Below are 15,173 nucleotides of genomic sequence, written 5' to 3' on the forward strand. Positions count from 1 at the left end.
CAGAGGATGTTCTGGAAGAGTTGTAATTACTTTTTCATGTTCTTGATAATAAAATGATCTTTTAGCTCTTCACAGTAAAGCATATGCTTTGGATTGTTGATTTGGTGGCACTAACAGATAGAGGAAGTCAAAACATGATGGTATTTCTATAGGAGGCAGCAGGAGTTTCTGGTTTGTTCCCATGGCTAACTCAGGGTGGGGATTCAGGGGGGAGGAGATGAGCTGCCTGCACTGACTGCATTAACTTCAGAGGCCCCAGCCTGGTTTCACTATACCACCCCTTTGAATTATGGATATCAATGTCTTCCATGAAACACAGGGGGTTGATGTTACTAACCCAGAGCAGTTTCTAAAATGAAAGTTAAGATGCTAAAGACTTGGGGAAATAGACAGTGTTCTACTAGCAACCCTTTATTTAGGGTTTTAACATCAGTACATTTTCTTTTGATAAATACTTGGCAAAAGAAGAAAGGAAGTGAAGTTTGGCTTCCATCACTGCTCTACACCCCTCTCCCAGTATCTGCCTCCAGGCTCTTTATTTTCCCCTGAGTGTGGGGCATTATCTGTGAGAGGAGGAAACTGCTTGTTATTAATAGAAGCTAGAGACCCCCATTTCTCCCTTTGCCCACCCAATCCAGAGGACTCTAAAATGTCTAAATTATAGTCCTGGCTGGTGTGGCTCAGTGGATTGAGCACTAGCCTACAAACCAAAAGGTCACTGGTTCAGTTCCCAGTCAGGGCACATGCCTAGGTTGCATTCCAGGTCCCCAGTATGGGGAGGATGAGAGGCAACCACACTTTGATATTTCTCTCTTTCTCCCTTCCCCTCTGTCTAAACATAAATAAATAAAATATTTTTAAAAATAAAATACCTAAATTATGTGCTTCTAATTGAAGATCAAGTGTGTATTGTCAGTGGTGTGACTGTTTGAAAGTTTGGGGTCAATTATTTAAGCTCTGGATAGTAGCTACATTCTCACAAGTCAAGTCTAAATTGTGTCTTGCCTCCTTTTATTGATGTGTGGCATTTACTTAAAATCAGGTCATTCTGGCTCAGCTGGGTGCTCTTTTGTTGTTCAGGCATGAGGTGCAGTGGGGAGAAAGAAGGAGGACTTTCTAGCTCCTAGGAGAGCTTCATGTGACAGTGAAGATGCAGGGGCTGGGTGTTTATAAATAGCAGAAAGCCTCCATTTCCAGCTGGAGCTCCTTTCTGCTACCAGTGGGAAGAGAGGAGCAACCAGAAAATTCTCAGCCAAACCCAGTCATATGCATCAGGATCAACAGAATGGCCAAATGATGAACTTCTAAACAGCAATTTGATTAATAACCATTTGTCCAAAATTCAGAGGTACCTCAATCCTGCAGCCGATAGGGTGATTTGCAATGAACTGAGAACTATCTTAAGAGCAGAGCCTGGGTCTAAGTCAGATCCTTGAGCATTCTCCATTTGGGGGTAGAATTTGATTTGATTGGTGTAGATACAAGACACAAATGAGTGAGGATAACAGGTTTCTAGCTTGAGACTGGGACAGCACAGGTACATCATTAAGGAAGAAAATGTAGGAAGAGGATTGGGTTTGGACAACAATACAATTAACTATGTGTGGAACCTGTTGAGTTTGAGATACCTGTGGGGTCATTCTTTTAGAACCCTCTGGAAGGTATAGGAAATACAGTACTTTTATCAAAGAAAACTTGAGTATAGATTCGGCATCATGAATTGAAACCATGTGGAATAGAATGATGACATAAGAAGTAGAAAGTGAAGAAAGAAGATAACCACCAAAAGAACACAGACAGCTTAGTAGTAGCCTGAAGAAGAGTTGCAAAGAGTGCTGAATAACTGAAGAAGTTTGGCAACCTGGTGACAGAGGCTTCCAGAAGCTAAAGAGCAGAAAGCCAGGAAGTTTGGGGCCAACTAGCCCATAGAGGTAGGCCAGGTGCAGTAGTGATGATACCTCAGTGGTTTAGGTCATTGAGAAGGTAATGATAATCTCCCCTGGGACTATTTCAGGAGTAGTGAGCATAGAATCCATATTTTAATTCATAGAAGTGAGTAGTAATTAAGGCAGTGGGCCAGCAATGTTTCTTTTGGCAGCCAAGATGAAGCAGAAGGGTTGAAGAATGAGCTCTACATCTGGGGGGAAGAGAATGGAAGAGGTTACAGGGAGGAAGAGCCTGGGGGAGTCATTGAAGACCCCAGGAGGGGCTGGGGGCAAAAAGAATGCTCTCCTTTCTTATATTTCAGAGAAGCTTTAATTAGCTAATGGGTCTGGGTGCACCGTCTCCCCTGCAATATAATTTTATAATATATGCTCAGTTAAAACTGGTGGATTAAGTGGCATGGTGTGGACAGCCAAGAGCTACATAAGAAACTAGCTCTTCTGTGTCTACTTGCCCTGGATTTTCTACCCCCTGTTAGCAGGTACATCCCTCCCACTATACCTTGCTTCCCTGCCCAAGATATTTGGTGAATCAGTGATTGAGTCAAGAGTTCTGGTAGACTCCAGCTGCTTCCTCTGAGATGGCAGTTGTTTCTCCCATTGCTGGAGGTATATTAGCAATGGCATCTGTGGGGTGTAAATCATGGTCCCTCTTGACTTGTGTTGCACATACTGTTATCCACACTGAATATTTCTCACTTCCCAGTCATACCCAGATTACTACCTTTATCTTTTTAATTCATTTCTTTTATTTAAATTGCCTTCTGGCTATCCTGAATAGCTGGTTTGAAGATATTAGCCTGGTCAATTGTTGGAAGTCATGTTCTAATTGTATCTGAGAAATTCTTTTCTTGTCATCAGGTAAATTTCACAGATAAGCACTGATAGCATGATTAGGAGTATAGATTCAAACTAGACTCCTGGGCTTAAATACAAAGCTCACTGTCTCATGATAACTGACATTGGACAAGTTATATGGTCCTTTCTGCCTCCGTTTCTTTAGCTATTTAATGAAGGTGCTAATGGTACCTGCCTCACACTGCTGCCATAATTATCGGCATTAAATTCCTGTAATGTGCTCAGCATAGTGGACTGTACTTAAGAAGTACTAGCTACTATTATTATTACTTTTCTCTCTGTTATTTAAGCCCCTGGATTATCAATATTGGCCAAACCTCTAAGCTATAAGAAATATGAATATATACCCAAATACTCACTGAAAATGCTCACATCTTTGTCATCTGTCACTTAGCATATCTCGGGATACCTTGGTCCCTCCTCTCCCTGCCCATCTCTGAACCTGGGACACCCATCCTGCCTTCTTCTGGATCATACTTCCCATTACCACCATGCATGGGTCTCCTGCACTGTCTCATTTATATTTTTCTCTTCTCAACCTATTTTCACACAGTTCCTTTTACGTTTCACGCTAAGAGGTCTTGGGAACAGAAACATTGATTTTTGAGGCTAAGTCTTGGTTCTTACAAGAGTACAAATGTAAAATGAGATCAAATTAAAATGATCAGAAAATAGTCTGCCCTGTCTCTTTCAAAGGGCAAATAGAATTCACTGTCTGCAGAATGACTGCATTAATTTCATAATTTCCTCCCAGTGCTAACAATCTCTAACACCCAAAAAGGAAGAGGCACAAATAGGCAATGGGAAGGAAGACCTCAATTTTGATATTTTGTGATCTAGCACTGGGACATTTTTCCAGTAATGTTTTTGGTGCTAACATCTTCGTGTCTAATCTTTTCCTTTTGTCTTCAGGGAGGGCCGCTCCAATGCCCACATTAAAGGAGATTACCAAAGAATCGGAGATGTCATGCTGAAAAACATTCAGGCCATGAAGGTAAGCTGCTTTGGGATCTGGGCACAGCTAATTCCCCAGGAAAAATAATGCTGTTGCTGCCAGAGTCAGCCAGCCATAATAGCCTTTCAATGAACATACAGTGCATGATATGACAGTCTACACCTAACACAGAGCAGGGTAAATATAAACTCTTCTATCTTTTCTAGATAATTTCATCCTCGAGCATAATGGGAAATCCAATACTCTGGGGGAAGAAACACTTTTGTACATTTTTTACTCAAAAACTCTGTGTTGTAACCAAAACAAAAGATATTTTCCATGAACAGATCATTCAAAACTTGTTTTTAAAAATTGTGTACACAAGTCCTGACTGGGTGGCTCACTTGGTTGGAATATCATCCTGTGCACCAAAAGGTTGAGGATCAATCCCTGGTCAGGGCCCATACCTATGTTGCAGGTTCGATCTCCAGTCAGGGGACATACCTAGGTGGAAAATTTAATCCTCCATTAGGGCGGGTATGGAAGGCAACCAATGTTTCCTTCTTACATTCATATTTCTGTCCCTCTCCCCCTCTATCTCTCTCTCTGTGACTGAACATTCCATTTTTAGTCAGTTGTTTGGCTTCTTCTAAGCATGACAAAAATACTGGGTTCCAAGCTAGATAACAATTTTAGTCAGGCATATGACTTTAAAAAGTACAAGACTTTAAATGTACAAGACTTCCAGTCAAGATAGTGGTGTACACAGACATGGCTTGCCTCTTAGCACAGCCACTCAAAATTACAACTAAAATATAAAACAACCATCACTCAGAACCATCAGAAATCAAGTTGAATGAAAGTCTGACAACTCAGGATTAAAGAAGCCACATCCACCCAGACTGGTAGTAGGGATCCAGATGCAGAATAGGCTGGTCCTACACCCACCTGTGGTGGATAAAAATTCATGAAGGATATCTTGGGAGCGAGGAGTCCCAGGCCCATACCACATGCCCCAGCCCAGGGTTCCAGTGCCAGGAAGATAAGTCTCCACAACTTCTGACTGTAAAAACCAGTGGGGATTGAGTTTGTGGAAAAAACTTTTGGAGCCCCAAGCAGTTCCTCTTAAAGAACCTACATGTGGACTCACCTATTCAGGCTGACTCCCTCTGAGCCATAGCACTGGGGTAGCAGCATGAAAGGTACCAGTGACATATAGAGAGAAACTGAGGTGGCTGCCATCCAGGTGAACAGAGGCCATTGTCCCTTTTCTAAACCCTCCCCCAACAGAGCCACAGAGCTGGCAATTTGTATTTTTCTCATTATTTTTTCATTATTCTTAGATCTTTTATTTTAATAGTATCTTTGTGTTCCTCCTCTTTCTGTATAGTCTTCTTTACCTGGTGCCATGTCTAAGACTCCCTCAGTTTGGCTAACACTGTTTGACCCACCTTGGAGATCCCCAGAGACTCTGCCTCACCTAATTTATGGGCCCACCCAAGCTGCTTTTCCATATGAATGGTTGGTCTTAGTTAATGCTTCACAACTTCCTAAATCCTATCAAACAAGCAACAGCTGGCCTCAGTGAGACCCCAGCCCTGCACTAGCCGCAGCCAACTTAGATTCACAGCTTGGCTTCACCTGGAAATCTCAGCTCAGCACAAGTAACAGCCATCTCAGATTGCTTTATAACTCAGGCAGGGTGGCCCCCAGGAAAATACAGGTGGGGTCTGATCTTAGCCTGCACCACCCAGGAAACCTCAGGAACACCCAGAGGATAGCTACAGGCCATTTTGGAACACCACTCCCCTGCCTCTGCACAGCTTATCCCCCAGGGAAGGCAGGAGGTAAGTGGTCACAGCCAATCCTTGCAGCAGACTGGCCTGGGCAAATCCCTACCATTGATCTGCCAACAGCAATCAAGGCTCAACCACAAGAGGAGGGTGTACTCAGCCCACACAGAGTATGCACCTTGAGTACCCAGCTGGGGTGATAAGGGGCTGTGCCACTGGACCCCACCAGGCACCTACTACATTAGGCCGCACTACCAAGACACAGATTGAAAACACTTCTACCTAATACATAGAAACAAATGCAGGGAGGCTGCCAAAACAAGGAGACAAAGAAACACGGCCCAAATGAAAGAACAGATCAAAACTCCAGAAAAAGAGCTAAATGAAATGGAGATAAGCAATTTTTCAGGTGCAGAGTTGAAAACATTGGTTATAAGGATGCTCAAGGAACTTAGTGAGGACCTCGGCAGCATAAAAAAGATCCAATCAGAAATGAAGGATTCACTAATTGATATAAAGAACAGTTTACAGGGAAACAACAGTAGACTGGATAAAGCTGAGAGTCGGATCAATGATTTGGAACATAAGGAAGCAGAAAACAACCATGCAGGACAACAACAACAAAAAAATACAAAAGATGAGGATAATATAAGCAGCCTCTGGGACAACTTTAGGAGGTTCAACATTCACATCATAGGGGTGGCAGAAGGAGAAGAGAAAGAGCAAGAAATTGGAAATCTATTTGAAAAAATAATGAAAGAAAACTTCCCTAATTTGGTTAAGGAAATAGACATGAATGGCCAGGAAGCACAGAGAGTCCCAAAGAAGGTTGATGCAAAGAGGACCAGACCAAGACACATCATAATTAAAATACCAATGCTTAGATCTCGGGGAAGATGGCAGCAGAGTAGGACAAAGGATTCTGCTTCCCCCCACACACCAGAGAAAAACCTGGCTGATCTGTGGAGGAGCACAGTGGATAGCCAACAGGGACCCAGCATATAGGAAGGTAGGACTCCAGAAATTGGAGTGGACTCTGAATGACCAAACGGTGAGGAGAGGGCTGCAGGTCAATAAGGTTCGAGGGAACTGCACAGAGGCCACAGGCCCTCCACCAGGCTACGCCAAGGCCTGGGCCAATCTGCCTCAGTCTCTGGAAGCCAAGGGCTGGCAGCAAGGTCCTTGGAAGAGAGCCAGTCATCAGCTCCCTCCCTACCCAGCCAGGCACAGTTTGAAAAACTCTAGGAGAGATCTGTTTCCTTAAAGTATCATAGAGAGGAATGGGCATGAGGAAGCAAACCAGAGGACTTTGATCACCAGTGGAGTCTGTAGTTGCCAGCTTGGGAGAATTGAGAGTCACCCTTGCATTCCCCCATAGCACTGGGAAAGGTTCGTGCTCAAGCCTGTGGGACCAGGGAGCCTGGCCTCGAGCATGTGCCCACACCCCAGCCCAGGACTGTGAATCCTGGGGAAAATCTACTCTCAGTGGAACGCTGGGGAGAGGCACCAGTCTGGATCTTGGAAGAGTACTGGTGACACCAGCTGAGTTCACCGAGAAGGGATAAAGGCCACACCAATCGCCCCTCAGACTGCTGCAGCTAGTGTGACCAGAAAAAACAGTTTGACCAGCTGGAAACCAACAAGAGGTTTTTGTTGTTGTTGTTTGTTTGTTTGGATTTTTAAAAAATAATCTTTTATTTTTTTGACTTTATTATTGTTTTATCTTTCAATACTTTTACCCTCTCTTCCTCTTTCCTGTTTTATTCCTTCTTCCTTTCTTTCCAAACCTACCACTTTTTCCTCCCCTCTGCTGCATTTTTTTTTCTTTCTTTTTGGCCCCCTCAAGTGAGACAAAAAATGTGGAAGTGCAAAAAAACCAGAGTTGGACTCAAAGAGGGGGCATCCCAACAGTAGAGACAGAGAGACAAAATTCACTTTGCTATAACAGATAAACTACAAGCATATTTGTATTTTTCTCATTATTTTTTCATTATTCTTACATCTTTTATTTTAATAGTATCTTAGTATTCCTCCTTTTTCTGTATAGTCTTCTTTACCTTGGCTGGATATATTGTATCACTTGATAGGTTTCCCCTGTCCCCTCAATCATACTGTATTGCTAATTTACTGTCCTTTACTTCCCCTTGCCCAGTTAGCACTCTATTGAAGGTCCAATACTCCCTAATCTTGGGAGTATTGGTTCTGTGATATGATTGTTGCTCTAATATTATTGTAAATAATAGCTGTTACATACTATTGTAAATACTACACAACACCCCCTCCCCCCTGATCTTAGACCACTTCATTGTTGCCTGAACTATAATACTGTAGTGGTTAACTCTATTTTCTGTCACACTACACCTGTTTACCATCCTTTATTCTCACCTTACCTCAGAATCTGACCTCCCTCAACCTCACTCCTATCTAGATCCAAATCACAAACCTTCCTTCCCCAACAAGAGCCTTATCTTCCTTCTATCTTTTCTAAAAAGTGACTAGTTGGATTCAAGATTATGGTTATCGCTATACATAGCCAGGGGATCTCCTCTCTTCTCTACCAGCTGCTACTGTAAATATCATGGAATACTCTCCTGCTGTCATAAACCAGTTTGCCTTCCCCTCCAACTGATCACACACAAAAAAGAGTACGTGGAAGTGGTGAACACCAGGATACCCAAGGGAAGAGGAAACCCAACAACAAAGGAACCACCAACAGACAACAACAGAAGAAGGTGAAGGAGGGAGTGGAAACCACACAAACCTCAATCCAAGACCTATCTGGAAATATAACTAAATAGTGGAGAAACTACCCACTACAAACAACTGAACAAGAGCAAAAGAGAATCCTCAAAACCTTGTACACACAGAAGAACCAGCTTCAATGCAACCTTCCCTCACCAGCACAGCAAATTAAAATGGGTAGTGGACAGAGGGATCATCAGTTCACCAGCTGGTGGAAAGGACCCACAAAAAAAAAGACCCAGAAACAACAAAAGCCCAAAGACAAACTCAGACCAAATGTAAAGGATAGCTAGGGACCAGTGAGCTGGGGAGATCAAGGAGACTAGACCACTGAATCTTACAGGTACTATACCACAGAAGTTCACACCATACATCCAGGAAGCCAGAACAAATCACTTAAGAAGCTGAAGCTAACAAGAAGAGTCTCACGTACAATGGGAAGACAAAGAAACAACCCCCCAATGAAAGGAAAGGAGGAAGCCTCAGAAATAATGCTAGATGAAATAGAGACAAGTCAGATATCAGATATTAAATTCAAAGCAGTGGTTATCAGGGAGTTCAAAGAGCTCACAATGAGCTACCAGAAACTACAGGGGAGCTACATTGAACTCACTGCAACCTATATCAACATGAAAAAGGAAATAGAAGCTATCAGCAAGGGCCAAGAGGAAATGAAGAATACAATTTCAGAGCTGAAGAACACAGTGAAAGGAATCAAAAGCAGGATCAATGAAGCAGAAGATTGGATCAGCAAGTTGGAGGACAAAGTAGAAAAAACTCCCACAAAGAGCAAGAAAAAGAAAAGAGGCTCAGAAAGAATGAGGAGGGATTAAGAGAAATGCAAGACAATATGAAATGTAATAATATCTGAATTATATGGATACCAGAAGGAGAAGAAGAAGAGCAAGGAATAGAAAATCTACTTGAAAAAGTAATGATGACCCTGGCTGGTTTAGCTCAATGGGTTGAGCGTGGGCCTGTGAACCAAACAACCGCAGTTCGATTCCCAGTCAGAGCACGTTCCTGAGTTGCAGGCCAGTTCCCAGCAGGGGATGCATGAGAGGCAACCACACATCGATATTTCTCTCCCACTCTCCTTCCCTTCCCCTCTACAAAAATAAATAAATAAAAACTTTTTAAAAAAAAAAGTAATGATGGAAAACTTCCCCAATTTGATGAGAGAAAATGTCACACAAGTCCAGGAAACACAGAGAGTCCCAATCAAGAGGAACCCAAAGAGGCTGACTTAAAAACACATCATCATTAAAATGGCAAAATTTCAAGACAAAGAGAAAATCTTAAAGGCAGCAAGGGAGAAAAAGGAAGTAACATACAAGGGAGTCCCAACAAGGTTAGCTGCTGACTTCTCAATGGAAATGCTCCAAGCAAGAAGAGAATGGCAAGAAAATTCCAAGTAATGACAACCACAGGCCTTCAACCAAGGTTACTTTACCCAGCAAGGCTCTCAATCAAGATAGAAGGCCAAATAAAGAGCTTCCAAGATAAAAGAAGTCTAAAAGAATACACTTCCACCAAACCAGCTCTGCTAGAAATACTAAAAGGTCTGCTTTAAGGAAAGGAAGGAAAAGAGAGAGACAATGAGAAGCACAAGTATAAAAAAGACAATGAATAAGTACCTATCAATAATAACCTTAAATGTAAATGGATTAAATGCTCCAATCAAAAGATGTAGAATAGCTGAATGGATAAGAAAGCATGACCCACACATTTGCTGCCAACAAGAGACCCACATCAGGACAATAGACCTACATAGACTAAAAGTGAGGGACTGGAAACAAATTTTCCAAGCAAACAGCCAGGGAAAAAAAGCTGAGGTAGCAATACTCATGCCAGACAAAATAGTATTCAAAAAAAGGACCATAAAGAGAGACCCAGAAGGTCACCTCATAATACTCAAGGGAAGAATCCACCAAGAAATAAACATTGCAAATATATATGTACTCAACATAGGAGCAACCAAGTATATAAAGAATATCTTATATGATGTCAAGAAAGATATTGACAGCAACAAAATTATAGTTGGGGATTTTAACACCCCACTGTAAAAAATGGACAGATCTTTGAAACAAAATGTCAACAATGATATTGTGGAACTGAACAATGTCATACATGAAATGGACTTAACTGATATATATATGGAACCCTTCATCCCAAAGAAGCTAAATACACATTCTTTTCAAATGTGCATAGAACATTTTCAAAGATAGAACACATGATAGGACACAAAACAATGCTCAACAAATTCAAGAAAATTGAAATCATCCTGAGCATTTTCTCCTATCACAAAAGGGACTGAAACTGGAAACCAACCACAAGAGAAAAGACCCAAAACATTCAAAATCATGGAGATCGAATAGCATGCTTAAACAGCGAATGGGTCAAGAATGAAATTAAGGAAGAAATCAAAGAGTTTCTGGAAACAAATGAAAATGAACTCACAGGAACCCAAAACTTATGGGACACACAGAAGGCAGTCCTAAGAGGGAAGTTCATAGCAATACAAGCCTACCTAAAAAAAGATAGAAACATTTCAAACAAACAACCTAAACCTACACCTACAAAAACTTGAGGAACAACAACAAAGACACCTGAGAGCAAGCAGAAGGAAGGAAATAACCAAGATCAGAGCAGAATTAAATGCCACAGAAACTAAAAGCACAATTCTAAAAATCAATGAATCCACGAGCTGGTTTTTTGAAAAGATAAACAAAATCAACAAGCATTTAAGTAGGCTCATCAAGAAAAGAAGAGAGAGGACACAAATGAACACAATCGGAAATGAAAGAGGAGAGATTACAACTGATACCACAGAAATAGAAGGGATTGTAAGAAATTACTATGAAGAACTGTATGCCAAGAAATCTGAAAATCTAGATAAAATGGACAAAGTTCTAGAAAAATATAATCTTCTAAAGCTCAATGAAGAAGAAGCAGAAAGCCTGCAATAACAGCAAATGAAATTGAAGCAGTAATCAAAAAACTCCCGTCACACAAAAGCCCTGGACCAAATGGTTTCACAGAAGAATTCTAAAAAGCATTTAAGGAAGAGCTAACCCCTATCCTTTACAGACTACTCCAAAAAAATCCAAAATGATGGAAGAATCCCAAACTCTTTATGAAGTCAGCATCACCCTAATTCCAAAACCAGATAGAGACACAACAAAGAAAGAAAACTTAAGGCCAATATTGCTGATGAACATAGATGCTAAAATCCTCAACAAAATATTGGCAAACTGCATCTACCAATACATTAAAAAGATCATTCACCATGATCAAGTGGGATTCATCCCAGGGATGCAAGGATGGTTTAATATTCGCAAATCAGTAAATGTAATACATCATATAAACAAAAACAAAGACAAAAATTACATAATCATATCAATAGATGCGGAAAAAGCTTTTGACAACGTACAACACCCATTTATGATTAAAACACTCAGCAAAGTGGGAATACAGGGAGCATTCCTCAATATAATAAAGCCATATATGAGAAACCTAAAGCCAACATCCTCAATGGGCAAAAACTAAGATCTTTTTCACTAAGATCAGGAACAAGACAAGGTTGTCCACTTTCACCACTTCTACTCAATATAGTATTGGAAGTTTTAGCCACAGTGATCAGACAAGAAAAGGAAATGAAAGGCATCCAAATAGGAAAGGAGGAAAGAAAACTGTCACTGTTTGCAGATGACATGATACAGTACATGGAAAACCTATAGACTCTACCAAAAAACTGCTCAACCTAATAAATGAATTTGGCAAAACAGCTGGATACAAAGTCAATATCCAGAAATCAAAGGCATTTTTGTATACCAACAATGAAAAAGCAGAAGCAGAAATCAAGAAAAAATCCCATTTGGTAGAGCAACAAGAAAAATAAAATACCTAGTAATAAGTCTAACCAAGGAGGTAAAAGACCTGTATGCAGAAAACTACACAACACTGAAGAAAGAAATCAAGGAAGACGCAAACAAATGGAAACATATACCATGTTCATCCATTGGAAGAATTAACATCATCAAAATGTCCATACTACCCAAAGCAATTTACAGATTCAATGCAGTCCCTATTAAAGTACCAATGACATACTTCACAGACATAAAGCAAACACGCCAGAAATTTATATGGAACCATAAGCCACCCCAAATAGCAGCTGCAACTTTGAGAAAGAAGAACATAGTAGGAGGGATCACAAACTGTATTACAAAGCCAAAATGTATTACAAAGCCCCTGTAACCAAACAGCCTGGTACTGGCATAAAAACAGGCACATAGACCAGTGGAACAGAATAGAGAGCCCAGAAATAAACCCAAATCTTGATGGCGAATTAATATTTGACAAAGGGGGCAGCAACATAAAATGGACTAATAATAGCCTCAACAAATGATGTTGGGAGAACTGGACAGCTGCATGCAAAAAAAATGAAACTCCAGCACCAACTTACACCATACACCAAAATAAATTCAAGGTGGATAGAAGACTTAAATACAAGTCGTAACACCACAAAACTCCTAGAGGAGAACATTGGCAAGAAAATCTCAGATATTTCACGCAGCAACTTTTTTACTGATAGAACAAGGGACATAAAGGAAAGAATAAACAAAAGGGATCTCATCAAAATTAAAAGTTTTGCATGGCTAATGAAAACACTATTATAATAAAAAGAGGGCCAACTGTATGGGAAAGCATATTTGCCAATGATACCTCAGACAAGGGTTTAATCTCCAACATATACAAAGAACTTATACAACTCCACTCTAAGAAGACAAGCAACCCAACTAAAAAATGGTCAAAGGACTTGAACGGACATTTCTCCAAGGAGGACATACAGAAGACCCAAAGACACATGAAAAGATGCTCAATATCACTAGCTATCAGAGAGATGCAAATTAAAACCGAAATGAGATGCCACTTTACACTGGTCAGAATGGTCATCATAAACAAAGCAACAAACAAGTGTTGGAGAGGTTGTGGAAAAGAGGGGACCCTAGTTCACTGTTTTTGGGGTTGCAGACTGGTACAACCACTGTGGAAAACAGTATCAAATTTTCTCAGAAAACTAAAAATGGATTCTGCCTTTTGACCCAGCAATTCCACTGCTGGGATTATATCCTAAGAACCCTGAAACACCAATCCAAAAGAACCTATGCACCCCAATGTTCATAGCAGCACAATTTACAATAGCCAAGTGTTGGAAGCAACCTAGATGCCCATCAGTAAATGAATGGATCAAAAAACTATGACACATTTACACAATGAAATTCTATGCAGCAGAAAGAAAGAAGGAGCTCTTACCCTTAGCAACAGCATGAATGGAACTGGAAAGCATTATGCTGAGTGAAATAAGCCAGGTGTTGAAAGACAAATACCATATGATCTCACCTTTAACAGGAAGCTAGACAAAACAAACAAGCAAGCAAAATATAACCAAAGACACTGAAATAGAGAATAGGGGGACAGTGACCAGAGTTGAGAGGGGAGGGAATTTCAGGGGAAAAAGGGGAAGGATTTACAGGAACTAGTATAAAGGACACATGGACAACAACTAAGGGGGATGGAAATGGGAGGGGTGTAGGCAGCACTGGGGGTCGCTGGGATGGGAGTAAAACACAGAAAACTGTACTTGATCGATAATTAAATTAAATAAATAAAAAGGAAAAAAATTAAATAAAATGCTAATGCTTAAAAATAAAGAGAGAATCTTAACAGCAGCAAGAGAAAAACCGTTACATACCTACAGAGGAGTTCCCATAAGACTATCAGCTGGTTTCTCAAATAAAACTTTGCAGGCTGAAAGGGATTGGCAAGAAATATTCAAACCTGAAAAGCAGGGACATACAGCGAAGATTGCCCTACCAAGCAAAGCTATCATTTAGAATTGAAGGTCACATAAAGAGCTTCCCAGACAAGAAAGAACTAGTGGAGTTCATCATCACCAAACCATTCTTATATGAAATGTTAAAAGGACTTATGTAAGAAAAAGAAGATAATCAAAACTATGAACAATAAAATGGCAAAAATACAAATCTATCTACAATTAAATCTAAATAACAAACTGAGCAAACAGAACAGAGACAGAATCATGGACAGAGAGAGCGTTTTGATGGTTGACAGATGGTGGGGCCGGGTGGGGAGTGAGTGAAGAGGTGAGGGGATGAAGAAATACCAATAGGTAGTCACCAACTAGCTATGGGGATGTAGAGTACAGTATAGGAAATGGAGTAATGAAAGAACCTTTACCCATGACCCAAGGACATGAACAATGGTGAGGGGATTGCCTGAGGGAGTGTAGGGGAGCTGGATAGAGGCCAACAAACAGGGAAAAATCACATTTGTAGTAGCAAAATCAATAAAAAACAATTGTTTAAAAAGATGATTAAAATGGTATATGTGTGCATTTCACCACAATAAAAATAATTTAATTATAAAAATCAATATACGAGCTAAATATATTTTTAACTCTCAGTAATATCTATAATGATACAAGAGTGAAAATATACCAAAGAAACTGATTGCATATTGAATCAGTATTCTACTTGGTTTTGAGGGGATGGGGGTTGTTTGTTTTTAATTAATTATTTTATTGTTGTGCAATTACAGTTGTCTGCATTTGCCCCGCCCACTCCCCCCAGCCCAGCCAAACCCACCTCCCTTTCTTGCTTCCACCTTACCCCTTGATTTTGTCCATGTGTCCTTTATTGTAGTTCCTGAAAATCTTCCCCCCATTATCCCCTCTCCCCTCCCCTCTGGTTCTTCATTTCAATATCTGTGATTATATTTCATTTGCTTTTTTTGTTGTTGACTATGTTCAAGTTAAAGGTGAAATCTTATGGTATTTGCCTGTTACTGCCTAGCTCATTTCACTTAGCATAATGCTCTCCG

At 40.5% G+C, this 15,173-nt stretch overlaps 1 protein-coding gene across 1 annotated transcript in view; it reads left to right on the forward strand.

Moving 5' to 3' along the window:
• Positions 1-15,173, forward strand: part of FARP1 (FERM, ARH/RhoGEF and pleckstrin domain protein 1) — a 140,831-nt gene that overhangs the window by 90,686 nt on the left and 34,972 nt on the right. The window contains exon 15 of the mRNA XM_037046063.1: positions 3,714-3,795. Coding sequence (XP_036901958.1) covers positions 3,714-3,795 — 82 coding nt within the window. The remainder of the gene's footprint in view (positions 1-3,713; positions 3,796-15,173) is intronic.

This window comes from Sturnira hondurensis, unplaced genomic scaffold (genome assembly GCF_014824575.4).
Source record: "Sturnira hondurensis isolate 20B ecotype Veracruz unplaced genomic scaffold, ASM1482457v3 Scaffold0004821, whole genome shotgun sequence".
Lineage (NCBI taxonomy): Eukaryota > Metazoa > Chordata > Mammalia > Chiroptera > Phyllostomidae > Sturnira > Sturnira hondurensis.